The sequence below is a fragment of the Amblyomma maculatum genome, chromosome 1 (assembly GCF_055883805.1).
Source record: "Amblyomma maculatum isolate TAMU_Amacu chromosome 1, ASM5588380v1, whole genome shotgun sequence".
Taxonomy (NCBI): domain Eukaryota; kingdom Metazoa; phylum Arthropoda; class Arachnida; order Ixodida; family Ixodidae; genus Amblyomma; species Amblyomma maculatum.
This window is the reverse complement of record NC_139344.1, coordinates 365565295-365587406: the sequence shown is the minus strand read 5'-3', so window position 1 is coordinate 365587406 and position 22112 is coordinate 365565295. Positions and strand designations below refer to the sequence as shown.

The 22112-nt window shown below is 41.9% G+C and overlaps 1 protein-coding gene across 1 annotated transcript in view; it reads right to left on the bottom strand.

The window, feature by feature from the left end:
- LOC146208022 (sodium-coupled monocarboxylate transporter 2-like) overlaps positions 1 to 20707 on the bottom strand; it is a 56143-nt gene extending 35436 nt beyond the window's left edge. Inside the window, exons 1-5 of the mRNA XM_084591706.1 lie at positions 20124 to 20707; positions 12100 to 12165; positions 9491 to 9542; positions 5724 to 5791; positions 2932 to 3089 (exon numbers count right to left, since the gene is read on the bottom strand). Of these exons, the coding sequence (XP_084447832.1) occupies positions 2932 to 3089; positions 5724 to 5791; positions 9491 to 9542; positions 12100 to 12165; positions 20124 to 20456 (677 nt within the window). The 5' untranslated portion in view covers positions 20457 to 20707. The remainder of the gene's footprint in view (positions 1 to 2931; positions 3090 to 5723; positions 5792 to 9490; positions 9543 to 12099; positions 12166 to 20123) is intronic.
- Between the last annotated feature and the right edge of the window lie 1405 nt (positions 20708 to 22112).

Here is a 22112-nt window from a genome sequence, read left to right as displayed (position 1 = left end):
AGATAACTACAGATTTTTTGAAGGACAGGGGGGGGGGGGGGATATTGAGCTAGAAAAACTGGCCACCCTGTATACGCAGTGCCTGGTGTCATCGGCGGTACCGGAACCATGAAAGAATGCAAACATTATCCCCATTCATAAGAAAGGGGACTCTAAGAACCTTAAAAATGACAGACCAATCAGCTTGCTGTCTGTTGCGTGTAAAGTATTTACTAAGGTAATCGCTAATAGAATCAGGACAAATTTAGACTGCAACCAAGCAAAAAATCAAGCAGGTTTTCGAAAAGGGTACTCTACTATCGATCACATCCATTCCATCACCCAGGTGATAGAAAAAAGGCTCGGAATATAACCAACCCTTATACATAGCATTCATTAATTACGAAAAAGAATTTGACTCAGTAGAAACCTCGGCAGTCACACAGGCATTGCGAACTCAGGGTGTACACGAGCCGTACGTGATAGTGCTGGAAGATATATAGAGAAGATGCACAGCGAACATAATTCTGCATAAATAAAGTAACAAAATTCCTATAAAGAAAGGTGTTAGGCAAGGAGACACGATCTCTCCTGTGCTATTTACAGCTTGCTTAGAAGAAGTATTTAGAGACTGGGAGCAGTTAGGGATAAGGGTACATGGAGAATACTTCAGTAATCTGCGATTTGCTGATGACAATGCCTTGCTAAGCAACTCGGGGGATGAACCTAGACAGGAAAAGTAGAAAGGTAGGCTTGAAAATCAATATACAGAAGGCTAAGGTAATGTTCAACAGCCTCGGGAAGGAACAGCAGTTTACGTTAGGTAGCGAAGCAATGGAAGTAGTAGGAGATATGTCTACTTAAGACAGGTAGTAACCGCAGATCCGGACCATCAAATGGAAATAACAAGGAGAATAGGATTGTGATGCAGCGAATTTGGAAAGCACTCCCAGATTATGACTAGCAGCTTGCTGGTATCGCTCAAGAGGAAATTATACAACAGTTGCATCTTATCTGTACTTACCTAAGGGGCTGAAACGTGGAGGCTAACAAAGAGGGTTCTACTTAAGTTGAAGACAATGCAGAGGGCTATGGAAAGAAAAATGGTAGGAATAACATTAGGATATAGGAAAAGTCGAGTGCGTCAGAGAAAACTCAGATCACAGATATTCTGGCGGGAATCAAGAAGAAGAAACGGGCATGGACAGGACATGTAGTGCGAAGAAATGATAACCTATAGCCGCTTAGGGTAACAAACTGGATTCCAAAGGAAGGAAACGGTTCCAGGGGGCGGCCCAAAGTTAGGTGGGCGAATAAGGTTAACACGTTGGCAGGGGTCAAGTGGATGCAGCTAACACAGGATCGGGTTAATTGGAGGAATATGGGAGAGGCCCTCGCCCTGCACTGGGTATAGTCAGGCTGATGATGATGACATTCGGCATTTAAAACGCTGAAAATCTTCCCCAGAGCTTAGAGGGAAAGCCGTGGCCCTTCAAGGGAGCGCGGGAGAGGTCATCATACCCCCTTTTACACTTAATCGTGTTTAAAGTATGTATTGAAATTTCTACAACAAACGTAGTTGAAAGTGAGTACCGCCTTTGTCCTATTGTGGCTTGGTTCATTTCGTTTTTCACTGCTTTAAGTAGCACGAATACATGTTAGAATCTATAAAGCAATACAACAGCGTACATAAGCATGTGCTAAGGCTAGCTAAAGGACGAGACAAATGTTCAGCTAGACACAAGTGTGCGGTTATTGTTTTGAAGATTCACAACTCTGAAGAAAACAGCGTGGAAGCCTCTAATATGAAACAATAATTTATGAAATAAATCGTCGTATAGTAAAATATTCTAAAATATTATTTTGAAAAATCATCGAGTGTGATTTCGAACGTTGCAGAATGATGCGCAAATGTCATCGCTGTCCGAAATAAGAAGTGTCGACAAGCGCAGAGAGCAGTTCCCGGCGCTAAGGAGTATGTGATGTTTCGCGAGGAGATTCGTATATCTAAGCCATAAAGCGTAACCAGAATATGCGATGTTTAAAATTTGGTGCTCCTTTAAAAACTTGAGCGCTAAGGCAATATTTGAATGCGCTTAGCATTCTTCAAGAGGCTCTCTATAGAAACGTTGTTCTAATAAAACTTGGGCTCTTAGAAGCGTTTCAGTTCAGTTCAGTCGTTCAGTCGTGTCCGACTCTTCGTGACCCTATGAACTATATCACGCCACGCTTTCCGGTCTCTCACTATCTTCCTAACATCACATAACTTCATCGGCAGCGTCTCGAGGATGCCATCTAACCATCGCGTTCGCTGCCTAGCCCTTCTCCGGTGACCCTCAACCTTTCCCAACATTAAATCTTTCCACAGCAACTCCTCTCTTCTCATCAGATGACCAAAACAGCTGAGCTTTAACTTTAGAATTTGACCCTCCAATGAGCAGCCAGGGTTTAACTGGTCATAGGGTTTTCTTGGCAGGAAATACTGGAGTGGGTTGCCATGACCTTCTCCAGTGAATCACATTGTCAGCGCTCTCTGCCGTGACCTAACTATCTTGGGTGGCCCTACACAGCAGAGCTCACGACTAAATCGAGATTCGCAAGCCCCTCCGCCACGACAAGGCGGAAGCGTTTATCGTGCTTAAATCACTAAAATGATAAAGCAGCAAGATATATTGTAGAATCGCTTTTTGTGATGTTTTCTAAATAGTCAGAGAAGAATGATTTCAGCTCCGAAATGATGATATTCAAAATATGATTTTTCCATCGCGGTAGGTAAACTTAGGTTTTTTACGACAGAAATACATACTGGACGAGCTGGTAGTGCTTCGCAACGATACCAGCCCAAACACATTACAAGGAAAGGAAGGACGACAGACTTATCTTCTGTTACGAATGTATTTTGCTTGAAACTATCGAAAGTGAGTCTTAAATTGTTATAATGGTAAAACTTACTTCGTAATGTAGGTAGTGACATCGAGCTCTTTTAGCGCATGTGGTGCGCCTTTGGAGCGGCTCGAATCAATGATGATTTTTGCAATGACTGTTGTGGGACCCAGTAATATGAAGATTAGCTGCATGCAGTCGGTCCACACCACACCTCGAAGTCCTCCCTGCAAAATATAGAAGATTAAGAGGAAGAATAAGCAAGGTGCTTCATAATAAGTCTGCATCCTTTGGGTAATAACTTGCTTTATCGAATAATGAGTGAAATGTAGCTGTTAAGGTTCGATTCCAGACACTGACCGTTTTACATAGTTTTGTATAGTTACATATCTACTTCAAAAATTGAATCATTTAAGGTCAATAAAGAAGACCTGCTTCCTTAACTACTAATTTAGTATTGTCAACAGAAATGTAATAGTTCTATCGATGTCACAGCAAGGAAACATGCCCTCCGCTGTCCGATTAGAAGTTTTGCTTCACAAATAGTTATTGTTTTTGGAAGGTTCAGTCAGCTGCAAAATTGAACGGTGCAGGGAGACAAAAATATATACACAAAAAACGCTGCAATGTTTTGAAGGTAACTATTGCATTATTTTCACGCGAAACATATTCTCTCATTTAGCTATCTTCAACAGTGAAGCATTTTGAACAGCGTTGCACTAGTTCGAGATTATTGTGCGATTTTATATGCAGCGCCTTTCGCCGAAAAGCCATTCCTGTAGCCGTAACACACAATTGAGAAAAATGTGCTGAAAAAAAAAAAAAAAAAAAACGTGCCCGTGATTTCGTACCGACATTGTGACCTAGCCGATTTTGTGCAGCATTGCAAATGGTGCCCCACAATTCATTTTCCTATTTAGGTTTCATATACTCAATGGAACACAATGGCTCGATGTACGCATAATAGCACCATGACGGTGAAGCAAAAGTGCCCCTTTTTCTTGCGTCTCTCAAGCCTAATTACCTTTGAAACGTTAAACCCCATATATTATTTCATACCATACCGTACCATACCATATGATACTATCTACTAGTCAAACTAGAGGTTAGTTTGCGATTGGTATTCAAACCGATGACATATGTACAGCCAACTATATACCGTTAATTGTAAGTGTACGTTTGCACCGACACTGCAGAGAGATGCCGTGTCTTCTTTTCTCAAAGATCTAACTAAAGACGTTTAGCATTTTACCGAGATTTGTATTTTTTTCGTTCTCCCAAAAGACGAGAATTCGCGCGATGAAAAGGCGAAATAAAGGCGATATAGGACCAACAACTCAGCCAAAGCTTTAGCGTCTTCATACTTTTTTTATGGCTGCTTTTAATACTTCAAATGTCACCACTTGAATGGAGGCGCAGCGCATGTTAAACGTTTTTCCTTCATCTAAGCACTGAATAAGAGGAACAATAGCTCGATGTACGAATGATAGCACCTTGACAGGGAAGCAAAAGATGCACGTTTTGTTTTTACAACTGCATGCACAAAAAGCGGCAGAAGACGGTCATCGCCGCTGGAGGGCGCATCGTTCACCTCTTCCGAACACTTCACCCAACAAAAAGCTCAGCGAAACCGGTAGATTTTATCAACTCTCCTTTCTACTTTAGCCTCGGAAGTGTCCTAACTTGCCGGCATTCTATGTTCATGGCAATTGCGTTGTTCTTTCCTGGGGACGCGATATGTTCATCCTTGAGCAAAAACTTAATGACTGTACTGGCCAAAGAAGGACACTGTGCAAGCACGTCTGCCTTTGATATCACTTTTTAATCCAAGTGACAAAGTACTTAACATTTTTTGGTCAAAAAAAGACACCATTAAAACACGCAACTATATCACGACTAGTCAACTGAAGTGTGTGATGCGTTTTTTAGTCTGATTTTATGGGAACCAAAAAGTGGTGCAGAGAGAATACCAATTATTTTTTTACTGCTTACGAACTTGTGTGTAGAAAGTATCAAAGGTACGTTGGAAAGCACCTAGTAATCAGATGATTACTTACTACAAACACCTAAAAAGATTTGTTCTTTAAAGGGTAATAATATTTTGCGAACTATTGACAAGTTTCTATTTCCGAGCTAAAAATTGTACCTAAAAAAAAAAAAGTAGTTAGCTAATCCAGGCAGCTAATCGTGAACGCATTAAATGCTGTTATGCTGATGATGTTCGACTTGCAAGTCGAGCATCATTTAGAGCATGCTCTAAATTCCCTCTGCACACACCGCAAAGATGCTCCTCTTGCATTTTTTTACGCAGCAACCTACACAGCTCGCTATACCGAAATGCGTCGCTGTCACCGTAGATAGAAATTACTCTGAATCATTCCAAATGGAATGGGAAAAAAGAGTACGTGAACTTGTATCAGTATTGTTTCACGACCGTTCTTTATGTAGCGCTCATAGTGGTGTCATACTAGGTGGCTTCCCATTTAATATTCATCTGCGTGCTATATTTTGTGACTGGAACTCAAACCGACAATATACAATACCTCCAATTGTGTGCCGTTATTAATAGGTGTAGGTGCCCACCTAAATAGACACTGCGCCTTCGTTCCCCAAAACCCAACTTAAACAAAGAAGTTTTAAAAATTCCGGGTAATAACAAGACGGAGTTAAAACGGCTTTCGCGTCTACGCTGTAGGCAAAACGTGAACGTCCGTCAATGTTTATGTACATTTTAGACGGCGAAGAAAGCAAGCCCTCTATATCATCCTCTTGCCAAGGAACAAAACGTTTCAAAAGGTAATGTCATCAATAATGTTTCATTAACACTGTAACTAGGTAGTAAGATCATTTTGAGTGCTCACCAGTGCCGTGTAAAGCGTTCCGCAAAATCCAATTATTATGTTGCACCACAAAAGAGGTGCCCCGAATACTGAAAGAAAACAAGAATACAAGAAGATAGTTATTCGCAGAAAATATATAAATCACAGGGCATACTTGAAATATTTGGAATCTTGTGTTTACCATTTCATGCATTCACTAGAAATAATTGAATGGGAGACCTCATTACTTAACCATGAAGTAGAAGAGCAACGCAGTCATCGGTTTCACCCTGACCGACGCCGAGTTACACGGGATTTTGGCCGAAGGTTAGCGAGGAACCGCCTTCTTCCGCATCATATTTTTATGAATGACGGGGTGTTATTTCTCTCTTTCACTAGTCTGATGATATCGCGACTCTATTGTCATTATACACTCAGCTGCCTGTAATAAATTTAACATGATATTAGTGGACATGCGACGCTCTTTGGATGGCGTCTGCATGTGAAAGACTACACACTATTACTATAGGCGAAAAAAGAAAAAAAAATACAAGTATGAAAGATACAAAGATACAAAATTTAAGATAAAGAATACAAATATAAAAGATACAAAAACAACAAAAAAGCAAACCGAAAAATCAATGCTTGCAAGAAAATATTACATTATTGTCCCGAGTTTCACAATGGTAGCACGAGCAAAATAGTACCAACCAACAAAATAGTTCCAAAAGTATTGATTTTATTTTTAAACAATATGATACAGCAAGCCCTCCATATAAACGAGGCACAATTTTATTTGCTCATCGCCCAATCTCAAGAGTAGGCAGCGCTCGATTTTAATATATTACGGCCCATTAGCGATTAATTATTTGCGGCACAGAATACACAGCATTAAACAGAAGGTAGAGCCTTTGTCAAAAGTTTAGAGCCCAGAGGTTTTGCTTTTGGGCTGCATATTATGAGTTCTCTAACAATCGCGGAAGTCCTAGCCATTGGAGAGGTTAGAAGAAAAAGAAGTCTGGCAACATGGCAATGCATTACGAGCCACGTACTATGGCTCAGAAGTAGGCCCCCTGGGCTCTAAATGTTTTACAAAGGCTGTACATTTAGCTTACTTTAGTTAAAATTGTTTTGTTTGACAGGTAGCAGGTCAATGGGAGACCTTGCATGCTCTCAGACTTCACTGTGATTGTTTTAATATGTCTCGGTTTCATCACCCCCCCCCCCCCCCCTTCCCTAAATTGTGTTACTTAAAAGAAAACCAACTGAGACAGATGGTGAGAGTGCCAATAACTACATCGTCGCGTTGGTGGTAGTCGACGGTGTCTGTCGTCTTATTCTTTTGAAGCTAGTTGAAAGAATTTTAAGCCTAATGAGAGTTTAGTGCACCTTCTCAGAACACCAAATAGAGCAGCATTATCTTGGTTCATCAACGTGTACGAGGTGCTAAACCATTTTAGCGGGTAATAACTCCTAAATTAGGCACTATGAGTTACAATAGTTTCACAGCCTATCAGTGAGTTAAAAAAAAAACAACGAAAAGGCTAAATTTTGATATCTATACCTGTCGCATTAGTGTCATATGTAGCATTACTTGTCTGATTCGCTTATTGATATATTTTCTTGTTTCGACGATATATGAGGCCGGACAATGGGAGCTCGGGACCTTGTAAATGTTTACGAGTTGTTATGCCCTGGATGCCTGGCCTCATATATCGGCAAAACAAAATACCTCGATTAGCGAATCAGGTAGCATAAAAAACGACGTCCGGTTAATGAACTCTGAAACCGACCCCTCGCCGAGCACTGCGAATGCGCCGACCCCGAAATCTCTCTTGAGGAGGTGAACGTCCTGGTTTTGGAAACTAGTTTTTTCAAAAAGCGGAACGTCAAGTCTTGGTTTACCCGGCTTACAGCGACAACAGTAAATAGGAAGCTGAGAACGCTACCTTGAGTATATACCAATAGATTGCACCACATGTCGGGAAAGGGGAAGCAAAGACCATTGCCTGCTACTGCGGGCTTGCATTTCAGCTGTCCCTGCAGAAGGGACCGACCTGGTCTCGAAACGTGGGGTTAAAATAGAATGGCATAGAACAAAATTTATTTGCGGTTTCTCCTGGTGATCACAAAAATTTGGGGGACCCTTAAGTTCCAACTGTACGTATATGACGCCACTGCGCTTGCGGCTCCCATCCACGGCTCCGTCGGCGTTCGTTCACAAGCGCCCTGTTACTCCCTTAATAACTAGTCGCTTAATTTGTGCCGCTATTACCACACACATACGTAGGCAGAACAGGAAGTAGGCACCTATAGATACGTTCTCACCACGCCAGTGGTCTTTCGCGGACTCGTCAGAAAGCAGTCGTTAGCTACCCCATAATGTGCGAGTAGAGCCGACTTAAATATAAAGCCTACGCTGTAACCAACCAGTACTAACGCGCCTGCGCGGCCTTGAAGTAGCAAACGCAGCTCAGGACTCAAATGTTCAAGTTGGTTCTGTTCACCATTTCACCCATCCTTCTCACTTGAGCTGTTGAAGTGACCTCTGTGGTTTATTCTGAAGGTGTCACAGTGCACATGAAGGCAAAAAGCGAATGAATACACTGCAAAGCACTCTGCTCTCCCCGGCGGGCTCAGCGACCCTTTCACAACGCAGCGCATACATTGTAAACCTCGTATTTCATCTTCGTGAGCTTTGACGATTTCGGAATGAATGTATTCTAATTAGCCGAACTCCATGTCCTAATACTGCCTCTTTAGCCTTGTGATGTCTCACAACCTGCGAACCTGTGGTAATACTTGTGTACGTGGTCAAATAGTTGGTGTATCCCCCAAATTCGCAGCATGCGAGTAATCCCTCCTCATCAACCCAAGCGTGGACATATTCGTCTGTACACGAAAGCTAAGAAGGTTCCGCAGGAACTTTGTAGTTAGAAGGAAAATTCTACCGGGTTAGGTATTGGAACTTAGGACCACAGCTTCACCGAACAGTCGTTCTACAAACTGTGCTAACCGGAACGGCTTGAATAAGGTAATGCGGCAGTGCAATCAGCACCTACTCGAATTTGGAAAGGTGTTGGATGAATATTTCATGTCAGTCACGGCAAATATTGACAAAACAACCGACCATATTACATTAAAAAAAATGAAGTAGTTTAACCATTGGTAAAGGCAGAGCATAGTGATTACTTTACGATTATACATATCTCTGGATTCCATTCGTCGAAGCCTTTTTCAATTATATATTATTTTGCGTTATAGGAAAAACATAAATTTTAATCATATTTAACTAATAAGTATAATTGAGAGCTGCATATAAAGTACTAAAATTCTGCCTAATATTCAACGATACACAACTTGTCGCTGCTGCGCGAAGTTCAATTTTCACTGATTACTAATAAAATTGATTATTAGGACAATTATTCCAGGAGATTAATCCGCAAAACTGTCCAATAATATATAACTTGATGTACCGTAAATAATAATTTTAATTGGAATAATTTACTGGAATTGTTTACGAGCCGAAATATTTAAGTCGGTCAGTCAAGCGCTCATAAATGATCAGTAAGTCATGTGGTCATTCATGAATGTACCATACCACATACTAAGCGAGACTTGGTGCTAGGCAGGCCAAGTTCAAGTCTGACTTTTGATGAGCTCAAATGTCATCCGGAGATACCGAGGCAATTTCCGGCTCCGTACCATAAAATGTTGAGACGTCGCTCAAAAATAACAAGAAAAACACGAATAAGTTGTTCATGATGATGATAATATAAAATGTATAGAAAAGTGATCGTGAGACTTACTTGTGACAATTGTTAGGCTGGCTGCGTAGATGGACAGAGCGCCTATGCTTTGCTGAAAATAAATCACACATGGCATCATAAAAATGCACTCGAAAAAGACAACTTACAAATTCGAGCACAAGCACGTCAAATGTGAGAAAAAAACAAAAAGAGCAAGTGGGCCGCACAGGTTCTAGACTAATGAAATTGCAGAGTAAGTTAATACGAAGATTATTCGAAATGTATGATGTGTCCTCGCTTTCCTTAGGAAGCACCGGCGGTAGGTTTGCAACCCTTCTCTTCACAAAATTGCTACTTTTTCAGATATACTTCGCCCGCTTAAACTGAGCACATTGACGATGAAGATCCGCACAAGTCAGATTCCAATCAGTAACCTAGTACTGAGAAGTTCAACGTCAGTGTTTCGTTTAACGACATACTACTACCCGACTGCTAAAAGGCCGAAAACAATCCTCCGTACCGCTATCAGAAAATATTCTACTTTACGCAGCAAAATGTGTCACTACAACATAATCTTTTTCTTTCCATCAGTCAAATAAACTTGACATTCTGCTTCATCCAATGAACAAGAGAGAAGGCTCAAAGTTCTCTATCCAAACAGCCTTGCAGTCGCAAATTACAATAGTAAACATTTGTATCTACTCGTTATCATCTTCCCAGCGCTCGATCAACACGATTCATGAAAAAACATTGTTCACAAAACTCACCAAAATATTACAGTAAACATGACTCGCTCCGAAAAACAATCCTCATCAGTCATTATGTCATTCACATTATACCTAAAAGCACGATAAAATCTCGCAAAAAATCATTGTGCTTTCCAAGCTGTAGTTATGAAAGGTATGAGCTGCTTACAGAGTCGTGTATTGTGTGGTGTTTAGTTGCAACTGAGCAATAGGGATATCAAGTGCCGAATTCAAGATTTAAACTGTGTTTAGAAAGGAGTGACAAATAAAGAGGCTCTTAGATAATACACGTATTAGAGTCTTTAATTGGATGAACTAGCACATACCATTTTGAGAATGTCGGCAATGAATGTAAATAGGCGTTAACAGGCGCAGTAGGGAATAAACGTATAAATAAACGCAAATATTATTTTCTTCGTTTTTCTAGTTTTCGGCATAAATACAAAATATGGTTTATAGTTGCATGTTCAAAACTTGGAACTTCCATGCAAGCTTCTTCTGTCTGTAAAAAGGACGTGCAACGTGATTTCGAGCGTTTCGTGTACAACATTATCTTGCCATTATTGTTTAATGACATTAAGTTCTTTATTACGTCACCCTGTCAGCAGTTTTTTTTTTTTTCGTATCTTTTTGCAGACATGAACTCTGTCACCGAAAATATTGACGCGAGTGAGAGAAAATAACCTTCTTTCTTCACGTAACGTTCACTAGCGCGCAACAAAACTAAGGGAGCAATACTTGAACGAAAGCCTCACGCGGGGCTAATGTGAATTAAATCTAAACAGGCCACCTTTATTCACAAAAACTTCTAGCAAGTTTTCTATGTTCTTTGTGAACCATACGCGATATCGGCGCGCGCTTATTACTTCGCCTGCATGCGACCCATTCCTGTTAGTATGAAGTAAATTAGCTTTGCAAAAACTCTCAAGTTCTTTCGATTAGAAAGAAAAGTTTGGTTTCAAAGGCACAAATTTATATAGATGCGTAAAATAGCTGTTGAAACGTCTTTTTTGGCTATGTACAAAAGCTACAGGAAAAAACAAAACTTTACAGGTATATTTGAAGGAACTGCGTACCACCTCCATAACGCCAACAAGAGCTAGCGCAATCCGCTAACGAACAAATGTTATTGGCTTGATTCCCCGCTGGGTGGCTGCTTTATTTTTTTGAAAGTGTTGTGCCAGGAGAAGTAATATACTCTTGTAAGGCACTAAGGCAGCACTCTGGCTGAGAAGTGGGGAAAAATATAAATAAGCACATGTGCATGATCCATCGAAAGGCATTCTTGCAGTCTTATAGCTCATTAAGAAAAGCGCCATATAGGGCGACCCATGGAAAAAGCGACTGCAGTCCTGCTTTCTCTCGCTGAATTTCCCAGCCTACGCATAAGCTCTGTAAATTTTATTCCGTAAATTCTTATTCCATAAATAATCCGTAAATTCCGTAAATTTAGATTTTCGTTTATCCACTTATTTAGACATTTAAAGCCAAGTATTTGTGAAGCTGTTAAGAGTTTAGAATGTCCATTATTGTGTCTTCCACTTGATGGACACCTATGACAAAAATAAACATACATGTCAAGTTAAGGGTGGTTGTTCTGAAAAAATGGCAATTTGCTTTTAATCTGAAGTTTCTGAAAATGACGTACTTTGCAATGCAGTAGCCTCTGAAATTTTCTCAGAAGCAGTTCTAACCACCCAGAAAGACGCAAGTCTAAAACCCTAATGTGCTTGTTTTATTGCAAGGCAACATACAAGGGAGCTAATTTAGAATTGCCGATATTGCGCAAGATATATACATTCAATTAGTCAACAAAGCTTAAAATAAATCTTTCTTATGTTTGAAAAAAAAATGTGTCAAAATGAAGCATTGCGTTATATATTATACCATTATTTTGAAGAGAACGTGTAGGTGTCGCCTTACCGTTAGGAAAAGGTAGCATCCGCAGGCTGTCAGTGAAATGGCCGAGTTGAATCTTAGCCGGAGATACTGGAGAGAAAATGGTGTCCGTGTTAGGTGTACACATTCAGATATGCTTTAAAACAATCGTGTATTCCCAATATATTTTTTTAATTGGGCACAAATACCTGGCAGGATATCGCTTTGGGTGAAGTACACGAGTCATTGCGTGGTCGCCCGTCGATCATAGCTAAAGACTAAAGTGGTGGGTCGTGTCGTGGTCCCTCAAAACTAAAGAATACTTTTAGGGCGAAACTTAAGCTTCCTCCTACTTTTTGTTTATCCTCGCCTGCAGCAAATGTTACCTTGAACAACTAACCGAAAAATGGTCAAAGTGAGTGGCTAACAATATTTTTCAAAACGCAAAACGGGAGCTGCTCTGAAATGGGCTAAATAGGGTCTGTAAATAACGTCATGCTTGCGTCCGCTGCTGGCGAAGAGCATATTTTAGTATGTTTTAAAGGATACAATCGGGATAATTGAAGATAAACATATACAAACTTTTTTTTTTTTTTTGTAAATCAAAGTAAATCGATGAGCAATTTGGTGCCATTAGTATTCTTTATGCTTCTTTCAGATTATACAAAACGATAATTTTGAAGTAAGCGCTTTTGGCATACATACAACATGGTCATACAAGGAACAGATACACGACTTGATTTTACGCGAGGCACTTTCGCGGATATCCTGATAAGCTGAAACATTTAGTCATTCGGACGGGTGGTAAACTCATTTTAAATTATTAGCAGCGCTTATTTCAGCTGCTTCATTTTACGATAAAAGACTATAAAACCTGGCCATTAAATTAAAGTGAAACGAAGGAAATTTAGACGCTGGAAGCATTATTTGTACAAATCATCCTTGAACATTTTTTCTTTAATAAAGCACATTCTGTCTTTAAATCACATTTTCTAAGTATAATCTTCTTTATCTTTGCGCATGTTTTCAGTCAAATTACTAATATTTTCACCGTTTCGTACAATTTACGGTCATTAGTTAATTCCCATCGGCGCATTTGCCTTTTTCGAGCATTTAGTTTCCCTAATAATTTTATTGAGAAAGCAATACTACTTGCACTTTCAAGCCTTCGCGTGACCCGGCCGCAGTTACGTATTACCCACGTGACGCTGTGACGTCACACCACACGTAACACGCGGGCTGGCAGGAGCTGCCAACTTAGGTCTCTTGGTGCACTTGGTCTCTCATTTTACATGGGACGGTTATGTCAGAATCAGCCTGCTAGGACCCTGGCATTCTGGCTACCCCTATAGGCCACTAATGCACGTTCATACGACTTGGTAAAAGCGGGGCTTTATATGTGGGCTGAGGAAGAAGAACGTTCGGTCACCCGCAACTGAATATTTCGCTGAATACTTGGTTCAGCAGCGTTGAACCCTTGTAATTTTTTTTTATTACCGAGGCTTCCTCCAATGCTTACGTAATATACTTGTTTGGTGGGTATGAATGCCATAATAATGAGTTGTGTATAGAGTTAGTGAAATTCATTTACTCACATGGACTGACCCTTCCCTTACGCTTGCGAGATGCCAATGAGGAAAATAGTCCCACGAAATCTCAAAACCGGGTTAATGTTTTGCGCAGCAAAAAATAAAAGTACCCCGAAAATATCTCCCACATGCAGTTGGCAAATGAATGTAAGAACCAAGCATCATTATGTATGATGTATGCCAAGTTCAGAGCAATTACAGAAACCTTCGAGTAAAGACGTATGACGAGAGATACAATGCCGAGGGTGCCTTCAGTTCACAAACTTCTGTACACGCTGATCGAGAAAAAGCACATTTAGTGCCATAGAGAATTTGGCTCCCATAACACAGTACTTATTTTTATGCAAGTTGTATTAGCTCCGCATATAATGAAGTCGTTTCCACGGTGGTATTAACTGAACACATACCTTATTTTGTCGCCGCCGCTTCTTTCTGCATCCCAACACGAATCACCTCAGTGCAGTTTTTGTTTTGAGCTTTTGTCCAGATTTCACCACATATTTGCAGCACGGCAAGCCCAGTGCGGCAATGGGAGAGATGCGCAGTTCAATTGACGGCACTTCGCACAGTCGCATAATCTGGAGGTGACTTATTAGTGCTTACAGGAAACTGATCGCAGCAGGTGCGTTTTTGAAAGACCCAATCAAGCAGTCTGGCAGCTGTTCCCTTTTATACTGCCATGCGTGCGCACAGCTGTCGGGTATGAATTAATCACTTTCCCGGAAATTTTTTATTCATTCAATATGTCCATGGGATGGTTTCCTTGTCTACCTCATTTCTTTTTAGGTAGAGATAAATAGAGTTGAATGCTCATAAAATAGACCATTGTCCTTGTGGTTAATCTGGTGCAACTTCACAAGGGTTATAAAATTTACCTCTGGTTTAGACACACAAAAGAATGGACATCTGCTAACGTCAATAAATCAAAGTGCGCATAAAAGCTGCGCACAAAATTTGATTTCTTTTATGGCTCAAAAGAAGTTACTGCAGTGGCAGTACTCCAGACGGTTAAAATTTAGCGAAGTGTAGAGAACACGCCAGACGAATGTTTCCTTACCAGCTACAAACATGTAGTAATGTCCCGAGTAATTTGCTTTTATCTATTTGTGACATCGCTGAATGCTCTTTACGACAGGCTCATTATTTTCATTCTTCGTTCCTTAAAATAAACGCCCTTGAAATGTTGACAAAAGCTAAGGGTGAAACTTGCTTTCAGAAACGACCGCTGAGTACCAAGTGATAGCTGCCGAATTATTTTGCGATGGATTTTAATGTGCTAATCAGAAACATACGGAGAGAATTTAGCAGCATTGCCAAACATAAGAGTATTCACAGATAATCTAGAAGGTAATTTTATCCGCAAGTTTTGTAGACAAGTGAGTAGCGGCAGGATTTTCTTTTATTTGCGGTTGACAGCGTGGTTGATAGCATTCTGCCCGACGCTGAAGCTGAACAATCGGGACAAAAGGGACAAGGGGCTGTCAAGCGACATTTTTCTAGAACATGGATGCCGCTTGTTTCTTGTGCTTCAACGCGTCGTGCCGCCCTCTTTACTTTAGAAATCATTTCTCTCTTACAGTTAGTTTACGCACATTTGTCCATAACGAAGTTTAAGAGTGCAAAGCTGCACAACACCGCCTTTGGGTTGAACTACAGAGGCCGAGCAAGGCGTATATGAAGCAAAAAGGAAAAAAACGTCGTCGCAGTCCTTCTAGCCAATTTTACGTTTTTAATAAAAGCGAAATAATTAGATATGTAGAAGTATATTTGATTCTAAGCAGCGAATATACATAGTCAGTACCAACTGTGTTGGAACACCATACCTTCTTGACTAAAGACTGCACTTTGTATTCACTTGACGAGCTAAAATAAAATGTGCTGTTTTGTTGATATGTCGCCCATCCGGTAATCAGTATTATTACCGTTAAGTGCCCGCAAACAATCCTGCATAAAACACGCCATCTGCGAAATAAACACCCAAAATGGGCACGTAAGGTAGCTGTAAGACCATCGTAAGACTTATAATCATATGCGAGGTGAAACGAAAACGTCCAATCATAAAAGCAAAAATACTGCTCAGACATTCTCGGACCTCCCATCGCTTAATTTCATGCATGATTACTTAGCAGCCAGGAAAAATAAAGCGAATTCGTAGTAGCGCTAATTTCTTCTTTAAGAGAACTCGCATTTTGCTGAAGTCTGTCTCTCAAGACAATGTTGAAAGCGGTAAAGCTAGCATCGTACACGGAGCAAGGAGTTCTTTAAGTAACAAGCTATTAAAAGAGATTTAGTATGCACAATAAAAGCATTGGAACGTAAACTTCCTGCTAACTGAACGCCCCTACACACTGGACTCTCCCTCGTACTGAACGCTCTCTCGAAATGAACATTCCTTCGAACGGGAACTGAACACTTTCTCAAATGGAACACTCCTTCGAACTAACTCGCTGCCCGCTTTTTCTATAGCCTCTACATTGCCACTGACGTAGTTCGGGGACTTTTACTCCTAAACAGGGATAGTTGATGAAATCACTGCTAAAATGGCGAGAATTGGGCCTAGTTGGTTATTCATAATTGGTTTCACCGCGCTAACACATTGAACGACAGAAAAGAGAAACACCACGGAGCGCGAACTAACAACTGGTTTTAATGGATGAAACGGAAGTCGTTTTATACACAAAACGTGGTCGTCATCAAACAAACATAAGCAACGAGGAAACATGAGGAAACAATCATCGCAGGTAACAAAGGCATACAGCTAGACACACTCATCTCGATAATCTAAGCAAATCTACTTCTTTCGCAGACAACGACAGTGATACGTTGCTGATACACATATCGGCCCCGACGGATTTTATTTCAAACGCTTCTGTGATCTCTCTTTCGGTTTTATTATCAGAATGCGAAATAACAGCGGTTTTTTCAAATTGAGGCTTACATTTACAGTGCTGGCAATGCGTAGCCAGCTTCCCTGGATGCGCGATTGATTTGCAATTGTTAGCATGCTCATTTAGCCTTTTGTTTATGCACCGATCCGTTTGGCCGACATACTTCAATCCGCATGAGAGGGGGATGGAATAAACCATGCCTGTATCGCATCCATTAAAACCAGTTGTTAGTTCGCGCTCCGTGATGTTTGTCTTTTCTGTCGTTCAATGTGTTAGCGCGGTGAAACCAATTGATGAAATCGTCGTCATGTTTATGTATATTTGAATAAAACATGCGTCATGAAAACATATTTCCGAGGGATTTGAGCAATAGTAAACATCCACATTCGCCTTTAATAATTGTGAGGTTAGTTAAAAAAAAAAAACGTCAAGCGAGAGACATAAATGCAAGCTGTTTCCGAAATCCGTAACTGCATGGAGGAAGCGTTCTTAAGCATCAAGGGCAAAGTGCGTTATGCCATACGCGATCGATCGTTTTTTTGGCTTGTTCATTGACAAAATACAAAAGGTTACAACAGTGAATCATGGTATAAGCAAAACCAAATTCGCAAATATGCAGAACCCAAAAATGAGCGACGATGCCGGGCACTGCTGCGTAGAATCCAAAGCATATAATCTGTGAGCGAGTGCGACTGGCCTCAAGCGTGCTGTGCGCAGCGCGTGACAAAGAAGCTGGCAAGGAAAGTAGAGGAGGAAGGCCGGCGCGGAGATAGAGTGGTTACTTTCAAGGTCAGTGGGCTTTTCATTAAGTTTCAGAACTGTTTTAGCGCTGTCTGGAGACGCGCACGTGCCTCCTGTCGAGATATGCGCCGTGCGCCTTTCTTAGGGTGCTGGCCTTTCGGCTATAAATTATATGAGCGCATTTGCGAAAGCGAACAATTTTTTTCAGTCGCCATCACGAAAGAAGGTCCACGGGTCCTGCTAAAAATATTTTGCCGTATCGCATTTTTTATAGGTCTGTGCGAAAAACCGTTTACGCTGTATAGCAGCTTGTAAGATGGGCTCACTGATAAGCCATATTTAGTTACCTGTTCCAAGGGGCGGCAATTGTGTAGGACACCCCCAAAGCCCGGGTAAAATAACATTACGCTGAAGTTTCGCATAGGAGTAGACGTAAAGAGCATTCTACAACACCTTTTGATTATGCAAATAATTTATTTACGTTGGTATAGCAGAAAAAAAAAAGACAGTATCAGTCTTACTTTTCTCTGGACAGCCTATAATGAGATACAACTTGTCCGCTGTAGCCGCCACACAGTTTTTCGTGCCAGAAAGTAGTCCGTCAAGGCTTTTCTGGTTACCAAAATAAGCTCGACGTTTTCGATGCTTCTGATAAATTTAGTAAATTCAGATACCAAAAACTAGTTTAGTATTCAGCGGAGTCACTCACACGCCGGGAGACGGAGGAAAGGCAGGGAGGTTAACCGGGATCCACTGTTCATACGTAGCAGCTGCTGATCTTTCTACATTTGTATCATATTACACACTTGTCAGAGGTAGACATGTCGTAGGTTTGAAGCCTTATCGCAAAGTAGCCACCAATTAGACTAGAAAATCGATGCTAAATGATAAGCGAAATGGTTCGAAATCACTGTGAATGCTGAAGTTATGTTTGAGTCACACATTTGGAACAAAATTTTGTGCTTATTTTGTCCATTTTTTTTTCTATTTGCTTTACAACGATAGCGAGAACATTTAGGCAGTGTGGATGGGGGTTTTAAAACGCTTCGCGTAAAAGAAACCACCCACAATGAGGGCAACCTGGCATGAAGTACTCCGAGGCGATTTCAGCGCCGAAACAGAACCTGGCGAGAGAAGCAAGCGTTTCTAAGCGGAGCAAAAACAGAGTCACTGGATCCTCATTGCCACCAGGATGCGCTTGCACTGTTGGGCTCTGTGCTCAATCGAAGCGCAGGCAGGATTCAGAAGCTGAGCGGCCGAGGTCGCGACTATCCTGAGAAAGAATTGGGCCAGCCAAACGGCCACCCCTAGCGCAAAGTTTAAATTAGGTCGCATAAGCTAGAATCACATTTTCACGTTTTCTTTTCGGCAGAATGAAAGAGCCAGCATCAGATTCCTCATTCCAAAGCTGTATGGAGCAAGAAAATAAGGACAAATACACTTATGAGGTGCCACCATATGTCCCGCGAATCAGGGCACCCCTAGACATTCTCTGTTCTACAACTTTCCTTGTGAGCTTAGAACTTACAGCATGTTTAAGATTTAAGATGCGTGGGTCAATCCGCGTCGAATGTCTAAAAGTAATTATGTTAGCTTGTTTTATTGGTGGCGTATACATTTGTTGCCAGCATTTTTAATACGTACGAGGCGTTGGTGTGTGACTGTTGTATTTTGAACTTAATATTTCTCTCTCTGTCTCATATGTACTACAGGCATTACTTCTTGCGCTGGCATTTAAAAAATGCACAGAAATCGATTACGCGTTGTCAGTGAGACTTGTTTCGGCTTCTGCTGATTCGCCAGGATAGTTTTCTAGCAAGCTGGTAATCATTCCGTTCTGTCGGTAAATGGAAGCTCTGTTTCCTCAGCCACAATTTGAATACAAATAGTGAATCTGCAATGCTTGCCTTTTAATTACAGTTACTTGATAAAACTTAGCGAGAATGTTGCAGAAACGTGTTTAAGAAACACTGTAAATAAGAAAAATAACACAAAAAGCAACAGAACCACAATAACTTCTTTTTTTCTTGCGACACTTGCTTACATGGACACTTTTTCGAGCATTCTGTGTCTTGTAAGGTGAGCATTAGCAAAACATTCAGGAAAATATGCAACACAACCGCCACTTGCATTCTTTCTCGCTATAATTCACGGCATTCGCTTTGAGCACGTTCCCGAAACTATAATGCCACACCGAACTATGCCGAGAATAATTCTGGCCTGTGCAAAGGTTGATGATTGCCACAAGGCTGCTACAGGCATTTCGTTGCGCAAAAGACGAGCATTTAGGCCTGTCATTGTAAGAAATTTAACGGAAAATTTAACGTAGACAATCTACGGTGTTACATTCTATGTCACTTCACTATGATTCGACCGAATAGTTAACTATATATGCGAACCAAAACATTCGAGAAAGCACTACTCCGAATCGTTTGGTTTGAATTGGTTTTGGGGTTTGACGTTCCAAAGCGACTCAGGCTATCAGAGACGCCGTAGTGGAGGACTCCGAAAATTTCGACCACCTGGGGTTCTTTAACGTGCATTGACATCGCACAGCCCACGGACGCCACTCCGTTTCGCCGCCATCGAGATGCAGCCGCCGAGACCGGGATTCGATCCCGCTTCCTTGGGCACAGTAGTCGAGCGCCGTAACCACTGCGCCACACCGGCGGGGCTCACTACGCCGAATCGTCTAGCGAAGAAATGAAATCATAAGAGTCGTTTCGTTGCTTCATATTGATTCTAGCGCGGCATACACGAACATCGTAGCGCGAACGCCCCTTTGAATGTCAAGTTTCGACGGCAAAACTTTTGTGATGACGTTTTCTTTTTCAAATGACGGGTGCCTTACCTCAAACACTGACGTTATCCGTAGATTGTAAAACACCGGGAGGAACAGGAAGGCGACGAGGGGTGCCACCGCGATGGTGTTGAGGCCATTCCAGATGAGGTGGAAGCCGTACGCGTAGAAGTGACCCGTGAAGCCCACCAAACCAGTGGAAGACATAAGACTGGCGACAACCGACGCGGCCAGCGGAAAGGCACGCAAAGCTCTACTTCCTAGGAACACCTCCGCCGAGGTATCAGCCGAGCGAGCCTTCCGACGCAGAGAGAAGTACAGGCCCAGCCCAAAGTTCACAGCCATCAAAGTGCCGAACACTGCGTACTCCGCGATTGATGCCATATTCGCGCAACTAGTCACTTTGATTCGCTGGAATCCTTCGCGACGGAACAGCGGGAAGCACCCTAGTAATGTGATTTCTTGAACTGTACTTGTGCAAGGCTTCTTTGCAACAGCGCCTGCTCCGTGCCGTTCTGCACCTCTAGCGATAAAAGTCGAGCACAGGTTACGTCGAAAATAGACAGATCGCCTTGATATTTAGACAAGGCATATATTTCTTCCCCTGTGTTTCTGGAAGTGCTGCGCGTGAGTCATCCTGGGTTAGAACGAAACCTCCAAAATCTTGCGAATACGACTGATGACGAAGGAACTCACGGTAAGGGGAAAGGTGTGACTGATAGCTTGTGACGCTGATATCAGTCTTAGATGCCGGGCACTGCCGAGCTTGCCACTCGGACACAGGGCAGCATTAACTTCCCTCACGCATTTACTATTTTTCTGAAACTTTATCTTACTCCTGTGCTCAAGAATTTTTCTGTACAAGAAAAACCTTGGCAGGGTTTATCTCCGTTGAACCGATTGTAGTGATAAAGCCCGGAAAGCTGCAGTTTCATCTGTATATGTGGCGTCAGTTGGGAGCCGCCGTGTGTAATTGTGGAGGTTCAAGCGTGGCCTCCGTGATTAGCTCCGGTACAACGGTGCACAAATGCCACGGGTTTGAGGCGCTATCTGTGAGTCGCCGCGTCAAATGATGAATGTTTAACTATAAGTAAAACTGGTTGTAACGAGCGAAATAATCCTGCGCGCTGCATCAGTGTTTAGGACGCTCGGCTACTGAACCAGGCTACCTGGGTTTGAACTCGACTGCTTCGAATGAGCTCTCATGTTTTGTTTTTTTGTTTTTTAGTGATTCTTGGTGAGTAGTTGATCCGTCATAGGTTCCAACACGTTCCTTTTGATTGGCGAGCAAAGTCCCGTTATAGAATCTCGCGCACTGAGGCTTTGTGCCGACTTTGAATTACCGCGTGCGGCCACGTGGTTGTATCCTCGTGAAACTGCTTAGCCGATCAGACGGACGGTACAAGCAACGATCGGAAAAGATTATTCATCGGTGGCAATGGGTAAGCGTATGCGTGCGTCCACGCCCAAAACGATGGTTATTTTAAAACGCGGGAGTACGAGTGATCGCTCCATTGAAAGGTGATTGATGAGTAAGTAGTTCGAGCAAATAGGGAGTTTTAGCTTACCGCGATCCGCCACCGCGCGTTCCACTTCGCATGCCCAGACCCCCCTTGACGCCGACAGATGGCGCCACATACTGGATGTCGGCACACAGACCTACCGCGTCGGGACCAATCAGCTTGATCGAGCGCCCCGCCCACGAGCGGCAGAGAGACAGGGTGGCGGATGCGGATCACGGTAAGCTCAATCTCTCTAATGTGTTCACACTTTTCCACGGAAAGTTGGAACTGCAACTCGTCAGCCGGTGATCCACAATTCATATACTTATTTAAATCGCGCTAGTATCGATTTCTTGATACAGCGATGTCATGTCGATGTAAGCAGAGAAGTCAGCGCATGAATCGAGCAAAGATGTCGGCAGTGTTGATGGAAAGAGTATTGTGTGTTTGGCTGTTCTGCCTTGTGCGAAGCAGTTATCGTGAACCAAGTCTTATCGGCTAATATCTATAGCGTTGCTTTTGTGTTTCATGTGCTGCA